The 14,243-nt window shown below is 46.9% G+C and overlaps 1 protein-coding gene across 2 annotated transcripts; it reads left to right on the top strand.

Annotated features, from left to right (window-relative positions):
• Window positions 1–428: 428 nt before the first annotated feature.
• Window positions 429–10,407, top strand: FTSJ1 (FtsJ RNA 2'-O-methyltransferase 1). Of its 2 annotated transcripts, none has more exons than XM_081081812.1 (13): window positions 429–804; window positions 2,481–2,625; window positions 2,898–2,967; window positions 3,068–3,161; window positions 3,519–3,597; window positions 5,146–5,198; window positions 5,284–5,337; window positions 5,424–5,526; window positions 5,629–5,712; window positions 6,894–6,991; window positions 7,082–7,279; window positions 7,497–7,538; window positions 9,904–10,407. In XM_081081812.1, exons 2-12 carry the CDS (start codon window positions 2,505–2,507, stop codon window positions 7,527–7,529), a joined length of 987 nt encoding a protein of 328 aa, XP_080937938.1. In that variant the 5' UTR covers window positions 429–804; window positions 2,481–2,504; the 3' UTR covers window positions 7,530–7,538; window positions 9,904–10,407. The 2 variants fall into 2 exon arrangements, with proteins under 2 accessions (XP_080937938.1, XP_080937937.1); XM_081081811.1 differs by having other exon boundaries at window positions 6,888–6,991; window positions 9,904–10,406.
• Window positions 10,408–14,243: the final 3,836 nt, after the last annotated feature.

Here is a 14,243-nt window from a genome sequence, read left to right as displayed (position 1 = left end):
GCTCAAATAAACTCTTATAAAATCCTCCACAGGTGGAGACGTTTCTTCTGTGAATAGGTATTTATTCTTCCCAATAACTCTGTGAAATCGGTAGTACTTATTTCCCCATTTCACAGGTGGAGAAACTGAAGTTCTAAAATGGGCAGCATCACGTTGAGGAAGTGAAATGCAAAATTGCTGCGGAGCTAATGCACTTTAACCCACATTCCCTCCTCCCCCGTCTACCTCCCAGCCTAATTTCACTTCGCAGCATTTTGGGAAATGTAGTCCACGCACCGCCCACTGAGAAGGAAGGAGCGAGGAGAAATCGATCTTAGCCTTGGGACAAAAGAACAAAGGCAGTTTACACGTCAGCTCGCATGCGCGAGTTCAGCAGCTTTGGTCATGCCCTTTGCATGCTGGGAACCGCAGTTCTCCCGTCCAGCTACGTAGACACAAGGTGACGGGACACGCGCTGTAAGTTCGGGTTGGTCCGGACCTCCCGGGAGCCTCCGCATTCCACGATGACAGGATTGCCCCGCTGCAGTAGCCCGCATGCGTGCGCGATTGGCTTTCAGAGCAACTAAGAACAGAAACTGAAGCGCAACGATTTCTCACCGGTTTGACTCGGGCTGCTGGCGGACCGGACTCTCGTGTCCCGCTCCTCCCCACTTCAAAAGCTACAGTAGTAGGCCCTGGGGCACGGAGGACAGTTGAGGCACGACTGCATCGTCCCGCCAGCGAGGGAAGGAGAGAAGTTCGCCCTCGTCGCTGCAGCTAGTAGTGTGGCCGGCTGACACCCGGGAGGCTGCAGACCCAGGGTTGGTGAGTAGAAGGGGACTACGATCGCGGGGTGGGCTGGGGTAGTCAGGGGTCCAGAGATCAGCGGATCCGCCTTGAGGGGGATCTGAAGGCCCCAGTAGGCACATGGTCTTTGAGTTAATATAGAGGAGGGAACAGTGGTGTGACCAGAGGGCTGTTCATTGGGGCAGGTATGAGTGTACGGAGCTCTGGTGGGGATATGATGGGGGGAATCAATAGGGGCTAATGGTCGACACGTTCATGGGGGCCAATAGGGGTGTGTTCATTGATTAATGAGGAGGTGCTAGAGTGAGCAACTAGAAGATAATGGAAGGCAAATGGGGATGTGATCCCTAAGGCAGCGGTTCTCAACCTGTGGGTCGCGACCCCTTTGGGGATCCAACGACCCTTTCACAGGGGTCGCCTAAGACCATCGGAAAACACATCTATAATTATATATTGTTTTTGTGATTAATCACTATGCTTTAATTATGTTCAATTTGTAACAATGAAAATACATCCTGCATATCAGATATTTACATGACGCTTCATAACAGTAGCAACATTACAGTTATAAAGTAGCAACAAAAGTAATTTTATGGGTGGGGGTCACCACAACATGAGGAACTGTATTAAAGGGTGGTGGCATTTAGGAAGGTTAAGAACCACTGCCCTAAGGGATTGATGATTAATGAAGAGTGGTGGGGCATAGTAATTGAAAAGATAATGGTGAGGCTATGCAGGGAATAATAGAGCCCAGTGGGGGTCATGATCAAGGAACTAAAGGAAGCAGTGGTCTAGAAGAGGAAATGAGAGACGAACAGGTGTTGTAGTTAAAGGCTTTTAATGAGTGATCATGGCATGATCATTGAGGAATTAATGGTAATTGAGCAAAGAAAGAGTAATAGTAAGGTGTTGGGAGGTGATCATCAAGTCATTATTGGGGGGGCAAAATGTGCAGTGAGGGGAGAATGGGAAACTGATCATCCAGGATTAACATGAGTGTGTGGTAATGAAGGAATTACAAGCTACCAATGGTGTGATCTATGAGAGATCAATTGGAGGGCTGAATTAATGGGGGCTGATAAATCATAACAATTGAGAGCTTAATGGGAACTAATAGGCCATGATCCCCCAGGCATCAATGGGTGTTGATAACGATGCAGTAATAAAGGAATTACTGGGGACCTAATCATTTCAGGGATTAATAAAGAGTTGGGTAGGGAGAGAGCTATTAAGGAGGTGGGGAGTACAATGATGTAGTTTTAATATAAGGGGGATGAAAGCAAGGGATTAATGTGGGGCTAACAGGGCTATATTAATCTAGGGGCAATGAGGACATCTGGGGAGACAGTGAGATGTTAATGGGGATAAGGTGGGCAGAGAAGGGTTGATAGTCTCGGGTGTAATATGTGGAGTGTGGGTAACAAGAGTGGAGGTTGACAGGATCAGTAATGATTCATCTATGAGATAAGTTTGGGTTATCTGTGTGGTGAGTGGTGGAGCCTAGGTTCAGTCTGGAGTTGTTCAGGCTCTGTGAGGTCAGTGGGATCAGTGACTGGGTTCCAGTCTTCTGATCTGCTGAGTGAGCTATCACATGGGTCAGATGAGCCCAGTGTGGTTTCACTGACCTACAGACACAGGTGGTGGTCCACTCACCCAGTTACTGATACAGGATGTCATCAACTTACTGTTGGCAGGTCCCTGGGCAAACAGTGTGCAAGATGGGACGGACGTCGAAGGACAAGCGGGATGTCTACTACCGCCTGGCCAAGGAAAATGGCTGGCGTGCCCGCAGTGCCTTCAAGCTGCTACAACTCAATGAGGAATTCCAACTCTTCCAAGGTCCCCACCTGACAGGAGAATCACTGGGGGATGGGGCAGGCACAGGGAACAGACAAATGAACTAGGTCTGCCGAGCAATCTGTGGTGGGTGGGCTAACTTGAAGGGTCTGTGAGGCAGGGGCCAAACAGGAAGGTGTGCAGATACTCAAGAAATCTTGGGGCCCTGGGCAGAAGAGAGATGTGGGAGCTCCCAAGGGGAGAGGGATGAATTTTGCAGGGTCCTGGGTTGGAGCAGTAGGTGCATCTGACACTACACCTTCCTGTGTGCTCAGGTGTGACACGGGCAGTTGACCTGTGTGCAGCCCCGGGCAGCTGGAGCCAGGTGCTGAGCCAGAAGATTGGGTGAGTGTGGAGTCCCAGATGGGGGGTTCCTGGAGGGCAGGCTAGGTGGGGGGCGGGCCAGGAGTGAAAACTGGGCTGACATGGGTCGTGTTGTCCACAGGAGTCCACAGGGGTCCGGCCATGTGGTGGCTGTGGACCTTCAAGCTATGGCTCCACTACCAGGTGTGTTACAGATCCAGGGGGACATCACCCAGGTAAGAGCATGGCTGAGGGTGTGGGAGGTGTTTCCTGGGTGAAGATCCTCTCACCTGGGGGCTACAGAAAGTGGGAGAGACAGAGAAACAGACTGAGAGAGACAGAAATAAAGTAACCAAGAGAACCAGAGAGAGTGTGACAGGGAAGTAGAGAAACAGAGCCAGCAGACTGTCATCCCAGAGAGCTGGCAAAAAATTATGGGACTGGGTCCTCAGAGACAGAGTGTGGTCTTAGACAGGCAAAGCATGAGCATTTGTCTGACTCTGGGCCTGTGGGCCAGGGCCATGGACAGGTGGGGTCAGATGGCCACAGCGTGCGGGGACCTTGGGGCTACTCATCCGCCCTCTCTTTCATAGCTGTCCACTGCCAAGGAGATCATCCGGCACTTTGAGGGCTGCCCCGCGGACCTAGTGGTGTGTGACGGGGCTCCCGATGGTAAACAAGGGTTGGGAGACCAGGTGGGGGGGGTGGTCCCATGTGTGTCTTTCTGTATTTCCCATTTTGTTGGCTTCTTTCACCAAGTCAACTCACTGCCTCTCTCCTCCTCTGTCAGCTGTTTCCTACATCTGGCAACTTCTCCCAACATCTGGATAGGGAAGGTTTCACTGAAGTTATGGCAAAGACCTAAAGGTGCTCTCTGCCTCCATCTTCTCCCTCCTCACACTCTACCACTTTAGTTTTGTCTGTTGTCCACAGTTCCCTCCTTTCATATCTTGTCTCTCTTCTCTCTGCAGCTCTCCAATCTACCTTCCTGCCCATTCATTTTTGTCATTCAGTCAATCATCCATTCAACACACACTTACTGAGCATCTATTGTGTGTCGGGCACTGTTCTACATGTTGGGAAAACATTTGTGAATAAAAGTGCACTAATCTCTGACCTCATAGAACTGCTGTTCTAGTGGGAACAGATAGAAAAGAAACATGATTGAGCTCTGTGGCATATCAAAAGGTGATAGGCACCATGGGGAAATCAATGAAAAGGGGGAGGGGGAGTACCTATTGGAATATTAAATAAAGTGGATAGGGAAGGTTTCACTGAAGTTATGGCAAAGACCTAAAGGTGAGAGAGTGGGCCAGAGGCATGCCTGGAGAAAGAACAATCCAGGCAAAAGGACCAAGCTGTACAAAGGCCCTAGGGTGGGAGGGTGCTTGGTGCGTGTGAACACCAGTGTGGTTGGAACAGAGTGAGGAGAGTGGTAGGAGGTGAGGTCATGAGGTGACAAGAGGACAGATCCTTGTGTGGATCCTTAGGGGCCACAGTAAGAACTTTGACTTTTTCACTGAGATGAGAACTCAGAGAAAACCATGAGAGGGTTATGAGCAGTGGAGGGCCATGCCTGACTCTGGGTTGTGACAGGATCCCTCTGGCTGCTGTGAGCAGTGTGAGGGGCGAGGATGTAAGCCGAGGGGCCTGGGGAGGAGGAGGCCATTGCAATAGTCCAGGTGAGTGATGACAGCAGTGATGAGAAGAGGGTCAGTTCAGAAGATCTTTTGAAAGTAGCGCTGACAGGATTTACAAATGGCTTGAATATGGGTGTGAGGAGAGAATGGAGCTTGTCAAAGGTAACTAAGGTTTTTGGTCTGAACAACTGGCAGGATCAGATGAGACAAGGGAAGATGGTGAGTGGAAGAGGTTTGGGTAGGAAGGGCAAGAGTTTGGTTTTGGACAGCTCAAGTCTGAGATGTCAACTCTGATCTGAGTCTGGCATTTAAGAATATGAACTGAAAAAAAAAAAAAGAATCTGAACTGGAGGTTAAAAAATGATGATAAAAATGCCGATAAGGCTGTTTTGAGAACTAAAATGAGCTCCTAGGGGTTAGGAGCTCAGAATGTGCATCTAGTTGAAAAATATTAATTTGCATGCAGAACCTTAGCAATAAGAGAGCCTGGGAAATGTTTTTAGCCTTCTAACCTCTCTGGGACAAGAAGATAGCTAGAACTGGATGCCCCCTGCCCCTAATGCCATTCCTCTTGCCGCAGTAACTGGCCTCCATGATGTTGATGAGTATATGCAGGCCCAGCTTCTCCTAGCCGTGAGTAACCCTGGCTGCCCTTGCCTCAGTTTGGCCCCCTCCTGGCTATCTCTGCCTCAGCCTTAGCTATCTGTCCTGTCCACAGGCTCTGAACATTGCTACACATGTCTTGAAGCCAGGGGGCTGCTTTGTAGCCAAGGTAAGCCTTGGGAAACCTAGTGGGGGACAGAGATGGGTCCCCGAGGGTCGCCCTCATGCTTCCATCTCTGCCTCTCCACCCTGCAGATCTTCCGAGGCCGGGATGTGACACTGCTCTACAGTCAGCTGCGTGTCTTCTTTTCCAATGTACTCTGTGCCAAGCCTAGGAGCAGCCGGAACTCCAGCATCGGTCAGTGGGGCGGAAGGGCTGAGCAGTCAATGCCACCTCAGGGACATGTCCTGCCCCGAGGTGGAGATGACAGTCGCCCCTCACTCTACTTTTCACCCACAGAGGCCTTCGCTGTCTGTCAGGGTTATGACCCCCCTGAGGGCTTCCTGCCAGACCTGACCAAACCCCTGCTGGACCACTCTTACGGTGAGAGCCAGAGCCTTGTGCTAGTCCCTGGAGAGACTGCCCCCTTTGGAATTTATGTCTCAGGAGGACTCTCAGCCTCACCCCCTGGTAGAGACTCTGTTTCTAATGGGAATTCTGTCCCTAGAGCAGTGATGGCGAACCTATGGCACGCGTGTCAGAGGTGACACGCGAACTCATTTTTTTGGTTGATTTTTCTTTGTTAAATGGCGTTTAAATATATAAAATAAATATCAAAAATATAAGTCTTTGTTTTACTATGGTGGCAAAGATCAAAAAATTTCTATATGTGACACGGCACCAGAGTTAAGTTAGGGTTTTTCAAAATGCTGATACGCCGAGCTCAAAAGGTTCGTCATCACTGGCCTAGAGACTCAGCCCCACCCTCTGGTGGAAATCCCCCCACCACCACCATATGGATATTATATCCCAGGAGGATCTTCAGCCCAGTCCTCTAGCGATAACTGGGAATAACTACTCTTGGACCTGGTGAAATTCTGTCCCAGGAAGGTCTGAGCTCTGCCCCAGTTGAGACACCCACCTAAGGAGATTATAGCCTAGGAAGATTCAGTCACATCCCCATGTGGAAACCCTATGAGGTTCCACATGGAATTTTGCCCCATGAGGTTCTTACGCCTGGCTATTTTTTTAGAGAGAGGCAGGGAGAGGGATACAGATATAGAAACATCGATGAGAGAGAAATATCGATTGGCTGCCTCCTGCTTGCCGCCTACTGGGGATTGTGCCTGCAACCCAGGCATGTGCCCTGGCCAGGAATCGAACCATGACCTCCTGGTTCATGGTTGATGCTCAACCACTGAGCAACACCAGCTGGGCTCACCTGGCTCTTTGTGGGAAAGGGCACAGAGCCTACTCATGTAGCAAGCATGATTGAGTGAGACAAGGTTCAGGCTGTATATGATAGAAAGGCAGATAGACATAAAAGTGCAGTGTGAAAAAAAGCAGTGGGGCTGATATCTTAGAGAGGTGATCATGGAGGGCCTCCCTGAGAAAGTGATCTGAACCAAATAAAGGATTTCCGGTGGAGGAGGGTGAGAGTAGCTGGTGGATAAATGGGGAGGTCTCGGTACCCATGCTGCAGCCCAATTCATAACTGATCCCAGGCATCCCAGCCTTGTCCTTGTCCTTGTCCTGTCTTATTTCTCCCTGCTTGTCAGATCCAGATCTCAACCAATTAGATGGACCCACCCGCATCATTGTTCCATTTGTGGCCTGTGGGGACCTGAGCTCCTATGATTCGGACCGCAGTTACCCACTGGACGTGAGTGCCCAACTGACAGTAGGCAGATGGAGGGGGGTGCTCTGCTAGGTTCCCAGATCCTCACCATCTTCCCGCTATGTGTCCCTGCAGCTGGAGGATGGCTCGGAGTACAAGTACATGCCGCCCACGCAGCCCCCCATCTCGCCGCCATACCAGGAAGCCTGCATGTTGAAGAAGAAGGGGCGGCTGGCCAAGGAGATCCGCTCCCAGGACTGCCCCATCAACACAGTGAACACATTGCCCCAGCTCCTGGCTGCCCCACAGCGCCACACCCTGATGGCCTCTGAGGTCTGGAAACATGGCCCAGGGCACTGCTGTGCCCTTTCTCTGTGTCCATAGTGACCCTTCCCAGTACTCCTCTTTCTGCCCCCAAATCATGTGGCTTCTGGGGTCAAAATTCTCTTCCCTGCCTCCCAATAGCTGTAAAATTCAATGGGTAAAACCAACTACAATGAATGGAAAAGCTTAGCCAAACATCTGAGACTCTTTTCTTTTTCTTGAGTAGGTGGAAGACAGTGGAATGAATTGTTCAGCTTAACACATCAAGGTAAATCTGCCTTTTTATCTAAGAGTTTGAGTAAAGGACACCTTTAAGAAAAAGATCAGTAAAATTTCACCTTTGATAATTTTTACATCAACTGATAAGATTTCATTCAGCAAACCTTTATTAAGCATCTGAAATTGTATGTCGGGAACTGCTTTAAGCATTTTACATATTACATATTGAGGCATTCGGTAAACATTAAACCTGTACTGTGTGCTGGGCATTGTTCTAGGTTTGGAGGTAGAGTGGGGAAAACAGGGAAATACCATCGCCCTGGTAGAGATTCTAGAGTGGGGAAGAGGTAATAAATAAAATGGTCTGAATACAGGAGTTGCCCTCCACACACACACACACACACACACACACACACACACACACACACATAAATACACACTTATAGCTTGCATTTCACTATGTATTTATATAGCCTGCATTGTAATATAATGTGTTTTATATAGACATATCTATAATAATAAAAGCGTAATATGCTAATTAAACCAGACGTCCTTCCAGACGATCTTCCAGACGAAGCCGGGCTGCGAGGGAAGCCCGAGTCCTGGGTGCCTGCTGGCAGCCAGAGGGAAGCCTGGGTCCCGGTGCCGGAGGGAAGCCTGGGACCCAGGTGCCAAAGGGAAGCTGGTGCCAGCAGCAGGGAAAAAGAAGGCTTACTCTTTAAAAAAAAAAAAATATATATATATATATATATATATTATTGATTTTTTTTACAGAGAGAAAGGAGAGGGATAGAGAGTTTGAAACATCGATGAGAGAGAAACATCGATCAGCTGCCTCCTGCACACCCCCTCCTGGGAATGTGCCCACAACCAAGGTGCATGCCCTTGACCAGAATCGAACCTTCAGTCCACAGGCTGATGCTCTATCCACTGAACCAAACTGATTAGGGCAAGAAGGCTTACTCTTGCACGAATTTCGTGCTTCGGGCCTCTAGTATTTTATATATAATGTGTAAAAGTAATATTGGCCCGGTCGATGATGCTCAGTGGTTGAACATTGGTCCCTGAACCAGGAGGTCACAATTAGATTCCCAGTCAGGGCACATGCCCAAATTTTGGGCTACATTCCCAGTAGGGGGCATGCAGGAGGAAGCCGATCAATGAGTCTCTCCCATCATTGATGTTTCTATCTCTCTCTCTCCCTCTCCCTTCCTCTCTGAAATCAATTATATATATGGATATGAAAAAAGTTAAAATAAATCAAGGTAAATAGAATCAGGAATTCTGGGGGTGGCAGTGTGCACTTTCTAAAATTGTTGGCATGGAAGGCCTCACTGCGGTAACGTTTGAGTGGAGACCTGAAGGAGATGAGGGATGGAATCCATGTATCTATCTAGGGAGAGCATTCCAGGGAGAGGAAATAGCAAATGCAATGGCCCTGAGGCGGAACTGTGCCTGGTGTGCAAGGGAGCAGTGAGGGGCCAGTTTACCTGTAACAAAGTGGGCCAAACCTGTCAGTGCCAGAGTTTCTCATCCTGAGGCCCTCAAGTTCAGGGACATCCCTTTCTGACAATGGCTTATAAATAAGTACTAAAATTTCCTAGCTGGCACTATTTGTAGTACCCCCGGACTAGAAACAGTGCAAACATCCATCAACTGAAGAATGGGTCGTTAGCCCGGCTGGGTGTGGCTCAGCAATTGAGCATCGACGCAGGAACCAAAAGGTCACTGGTTTGATTCCCAGTCAAGGCATATGCCTGAGTTGCAGGCTCCATCCCCAGTAGGGGCCATGCAGAAGGCAGCCAATCAATGATTCTCTCTCATCACTGATATTTCTCGCTCTCTCTTTCTCTCTCTCTCTCTCTCTCTCTCTCTCTCTCTCTCTCTGAAATCAATTAAAATAAAAAGAATGGTTTATTAAATCATGGTTTATTCATGGCAGAGCAATATCGGTAATGAGAATGAACATCCTACAATTATATGAAGTAAGACCCTACTATTACTCATTAAACGGAACATATATATGTTTTATGCATTTTTCTGTATGTCACTGTTTATAATAAAAGTAGGGAGTAGCCCTAGCTGGTTTGGCTCAGTTGATAGAGCATCAGCCTGCAGACTGAAGGGTCCCAGGTTTGATTCCCATCAAGGGCACATGCCTGGGTTGTGGGCCAGTAGGGGGCATGCAAGAGGCAGCCAATCAATGATTCTCTCTCATTGATGTTTCTGTCTCTTCCTCTCCCTTCCTCTCTGAAATCAATAAAAACATATTTTAAAAAATAAAATAATAATAAAATAAAAGTAGGGAGGAAACTTGACAAAAAAATGTTAGTAGCCAGGTAAACAATGATTAAGTAGAAGAAAGTGGGGAAATGCATTTTTTGTTTAAAACTTTTTCTTTAACTTTTTAATAGCTTGCAGTCTGTGACAACTTGGAAGCTGTTTGCTGTCAGGAGAACCAGAACTTGTGTTCATGAACTTGTTTTTCAAATATCTCGTGACTGGGTCCTGACACAAGCTTCGAGTGGGAACCTGCAATGACCACCATGAACACAGCCAGGAAAGAAACATCATGGAAAGTTCGTTTGAACCACAGAAGGGGTTCTTGACTGAAATCTTGCCTGTTCTCTGAATCTTCCCAGCGGTATCAATGAATATCATGGAGGAAAATAGTACATCTTTATTTTCACTAATATAACTAAAATTTAGTTTTATTCCCAAATATGAATTTCTAGCAGTAAATCATGGTTATAAAAGCAGTGCCTGCAACTTTCCTGACAAACCAAATCAAATCAGTTCATTTTTATAGTAGGGTTTACAGGCATCATGAAATATTGTTCACGTTCGTCACTAATTGGAATCATGGGATATCTTATAATTTGATTTACTAATAAAAATGCCATATATTATTACATCCCAATGTTGTTTCATTTTAATATAGACGGCAGCCCTGGCCGGTGTGGTACAGTGATTAGCATTGACCCAAGCACCACAGGGGCATATATCTGAGTTGTAGGTTCACTCCCCACCCCCAGTTGGGGTGCATGTGGGAGGCAGCCAGTTGATGTTTCTCTCTTACATTGATGTTTCTCCCACTCTGAAAAGCAATGGAAAAAATATCCTCAGGTGAGGACAAAAAAAAATTAATATAGATGGTCATAATTTTTCCAGTTTCATTGAGATATAATTGACATGAATTTAAAGTGTGCAACATAATGATTTGATATGTATGCATATTGTGAAATGTTCGCCACATAGTTTATTGTGAAATGTCACCTCACATAGTTAATTTTTTTTTCCTCTGATGGGTATTTTTAAGACCTCTCTTGGTAACTTTCAAATGCACAATACCATATTATTTTTTTAATTTTTTTTATTTCAAAGGAAGGGAGACGGATAGAGAGATAGAAACATCAATGATGAGAGAGAATCATGGATTGGCTGCCTCCTTCCTGCACACCCCCACACTGGGGATCAAGCCGACAACCCAGCAAGTGCCCTGACCAGGAATTGAACCGTGACCTCCTGGTTCATGGGCCAACGCTCAACCTCTGAGCCACACTGGCCGGGCCACAATACCATATTATTAACCATAGTCACCATGCTATACATTACATCCACATGACTTATTTATAACTGGAAGTTTGTACCTTTTAACCATTCACCCATGTCTCTTACCCCACCCCCACCTCTGGCAACCACCAATCTGGTCTCTGTTTCTCTGAGTTCATTTTTTAAAATATATTTTATTGTTTTTTACAGAGAGGAAGAGAGAGGGATAGAGAGTTAGAAACATCGATGAGAGAGAAACATCGATCAGCTGCCTCCTGCACACTCCCCACTGGGGATGTGCCCGCAACCAAGGTACATGCCCTTGACCGGAATCGAGCCTGGGACCCTTGAGTCTGCAGGCTGACGCTCTATCCACTGAGCCAAACCAGTTAGGGCTGAGTTCATTTTTTAAAGATTCCACATATAAATGAAATCACCTGGTTTTGGTCTTTGTCTGACTTAGCTCCCTAATCCTAACCCTCAAGGTCCATCCATATTGTCACAATGGCAGGATTTCATTTTTTATGGCTGTACATTCTAGCAATCAGTTCTTAGGAGTGAAATTGGCATACATGTAGCTTTAATATCTCTACACTACATTTTCTGTATTAATCCATCCGTCGACAGACACATAGGTTGTTTCCATAGCTTGTCTGTTTTGAATAATGCTGCTGTGAACATAGGGGTACAGATATCTTTTTGAGATAGTGTTTTCATCTCCTTTAGATAAATACAAGAAGTGGGATTCCTGGATCATATGGTAGTTCTATTTAACTTTTTGAGGAACCCCTGTACTATTCAATTGGTTTCATAGCAATCTTTTGTATCTGAGTGTGTTTTTGCATGTGCATGCTGTGTGTGTGTGTGTGTGTGTGTGTGTGTGTGTGTGTGAATTCTCACCCGAGAATATTTTTTCCATTGGTTTTTAGAGAGAGTGGAAGGAAGAGAGGGAGGGGGAGAGAGGGAGAGAGACACATTGATTCGTTGCTTCCTGCACATGCCCCAACCAAGACCAGGAATCAAACCTGCAACCCATTGGTGAGCAGGTGGACACTCTAACCACTGATCATACTAGCTAGGGCTGCATGTGTATGCTTTTTAAAATATTCTTTTAATAGGTCCACAGATCAGACTTGTAGAGTATTATGCTAAGCAAAATAAGCCAGTGAGAGAAAGTATCACATGATCTCACTCATATGTGGAATCTAATGAACAAAATAAACATGAACAAAATAGATCCAGAGACATGGAAGCACGGAACAGAATGTGGAATCTCAGAGGGAAGGCAGGGGAGGGTGGGTAGGTAGGAAGAGAGCAACCAAAGACCTTGTATGCATATATGCATAAGCCATGGACACAGACAATAGGGTGGTGAGGGCCTGGGGCAAGAAGGGGGGCTAGAAGGGGTCAATGGGGGGAAAAGGGAACATATGTAGTACTTTCAACAATAGAGATTTAATTTTTTTAAAAAAGAGGTCCACAGATTTAATTAGATGTCAAAGGGTTCCACAGAAGAATTTTTATGTTATATCTCTTCTCTCAAGGAAATGTCAGATAGCCTGTCTTGACTGCAGTCTTCAATTTCTATAGTTTAGCAAACAGGAGCTGACAAACTCATCAGCTACCCAGACAGAACTGGTTTCTGCAACTCACTTCCGTATCTTTTTTTTGAATATAGTTCATTGATTTCAGAGAGGAAGGGAAAGGGAAAGAGAATAGAAACATCAATGATGAGCCCTGGCTGGTTTGGCTCAGTGGATAGAGTTTCTGATTGTGGACTGAAGGGTCCCTGGTTCTGGTCAAGGGCACATGCCTGGGTTGCGGACTCAACCCCCAGTAGGGGGCGTGCAGGAGGCAGCCGATCAATGATTCTCATCATTGATGTTTCTATCTCTCTCCTGCCGGGGTCCAGCCCCAGCAGTCCAGGGGTTCCCAAAGGTGTGGACAGAGTCGGCAAAGAATAAAGGACATGGAGACAGCGTTCAGATGATCAGCATAGCCAGGTTCTCTCTTTATTCTAGGTGTCTCCTTGGATCTTCCCTATACCTGGCTGAGGCCACACAGAGAGATCCAGAGGCAAGCTGAGCCTTTATTTTATAGTCAGATGTAAACAAGCAAGTGCTTACCATAGTTACACTGTTCTTGTGAATTTCACTTGTTTTGGCCACTTCCTGCACCTCCCTCAGCCCATTAGCTTCCCAGATGAGATCTAGGGAGCATTATAAGGTCAAGCCTAATTATGCTAAGAGGACTGTGCCCGCTAAGCTGGGACTTGTTTGTGACTTTGCCAACAGGTCAGTACGAGGCTTAACCCTATAGCTGCTCCCACACTCTCCCTTTCCCTTCCTCTCTGAAATCAATAAAAATATATTTAAGAAAGAAAAAAAGAAAGATAATTGATGAGAGAGAATCATTGATCAGCTGCCTCCTGCTTGCCCCCTACTGGGTACTGAGCCCATAACTCGGGCATGTGCCCTGACCAGGAATTGAACCATAACCTCCTGGTTCATAGATCAACACTCAATCACTGAGGCACGCCAGCCCAGGCTCAGTTCCATATCTTTTGAAACTCACCTTCTGCCCAGCCAGTGTAGCTCAGCAGTTGAGCATCCACCCAGGTACCAAGAGGCCACCAGTTCGATTCCTGGTCAAGGCACATGCCGGAGTTGTAGGAGGGAGCTGATCGATGATTCTCTCTCATTGATGTTTCTCTCTCTCCCTCTCCCTTCCTTTCTCTCTAAAAAAATTAATAAAAACATTTTTTTAAAGAAACTCACCTTCTTTGTCCACACCACAGTCCAGTGACCTCAGGATTCCCTACATCCCAGTCTGTGACCCTAATTGTTTCTGCACCTGACTGTGTGACCCTAGGAGTGTCCGTACCAAGTCTCTGTAACCCTTGGGTTGGGGGACACACCACAGAGTGTTAACCCAGGATTCTTCCCGCCCAAGTCATTGTGACCACGGGGAAGACATGACAGAAGAGTCCACACAAAAGGCTCTGTGGCCCTAGCCAGTTTAGCTCAGTGGATAGAGCGTCGGCCTGCAGACTGAAGGGTCCCAGGTTTGATTCCGGTCAAGGGCATGTACCTTGGTTGTGGGCACATCCCCAGTAGGAGGTGTGCAGGAGGCAGCTGATCGATGTTTCTAACTCTCTATCCCTCTTCCTTCCTCTCTGTAAAAAAAATCAATAAAATATATT

The sequence above is a fragment of the Myotis nattereri genome (genome assembly GCF_964212035.1).
Source record: "Myotis nattereri genome assembly, chromosome: X".
NCBI lineage: Eukaryota > Metazoa > Chordata > Mammalia > Chiroptera > Vespertilionidae > Myotis > Myotis nattereri.
This window is presented reverse-complemented; position numbering and strand designations above follow the sequence as displayed.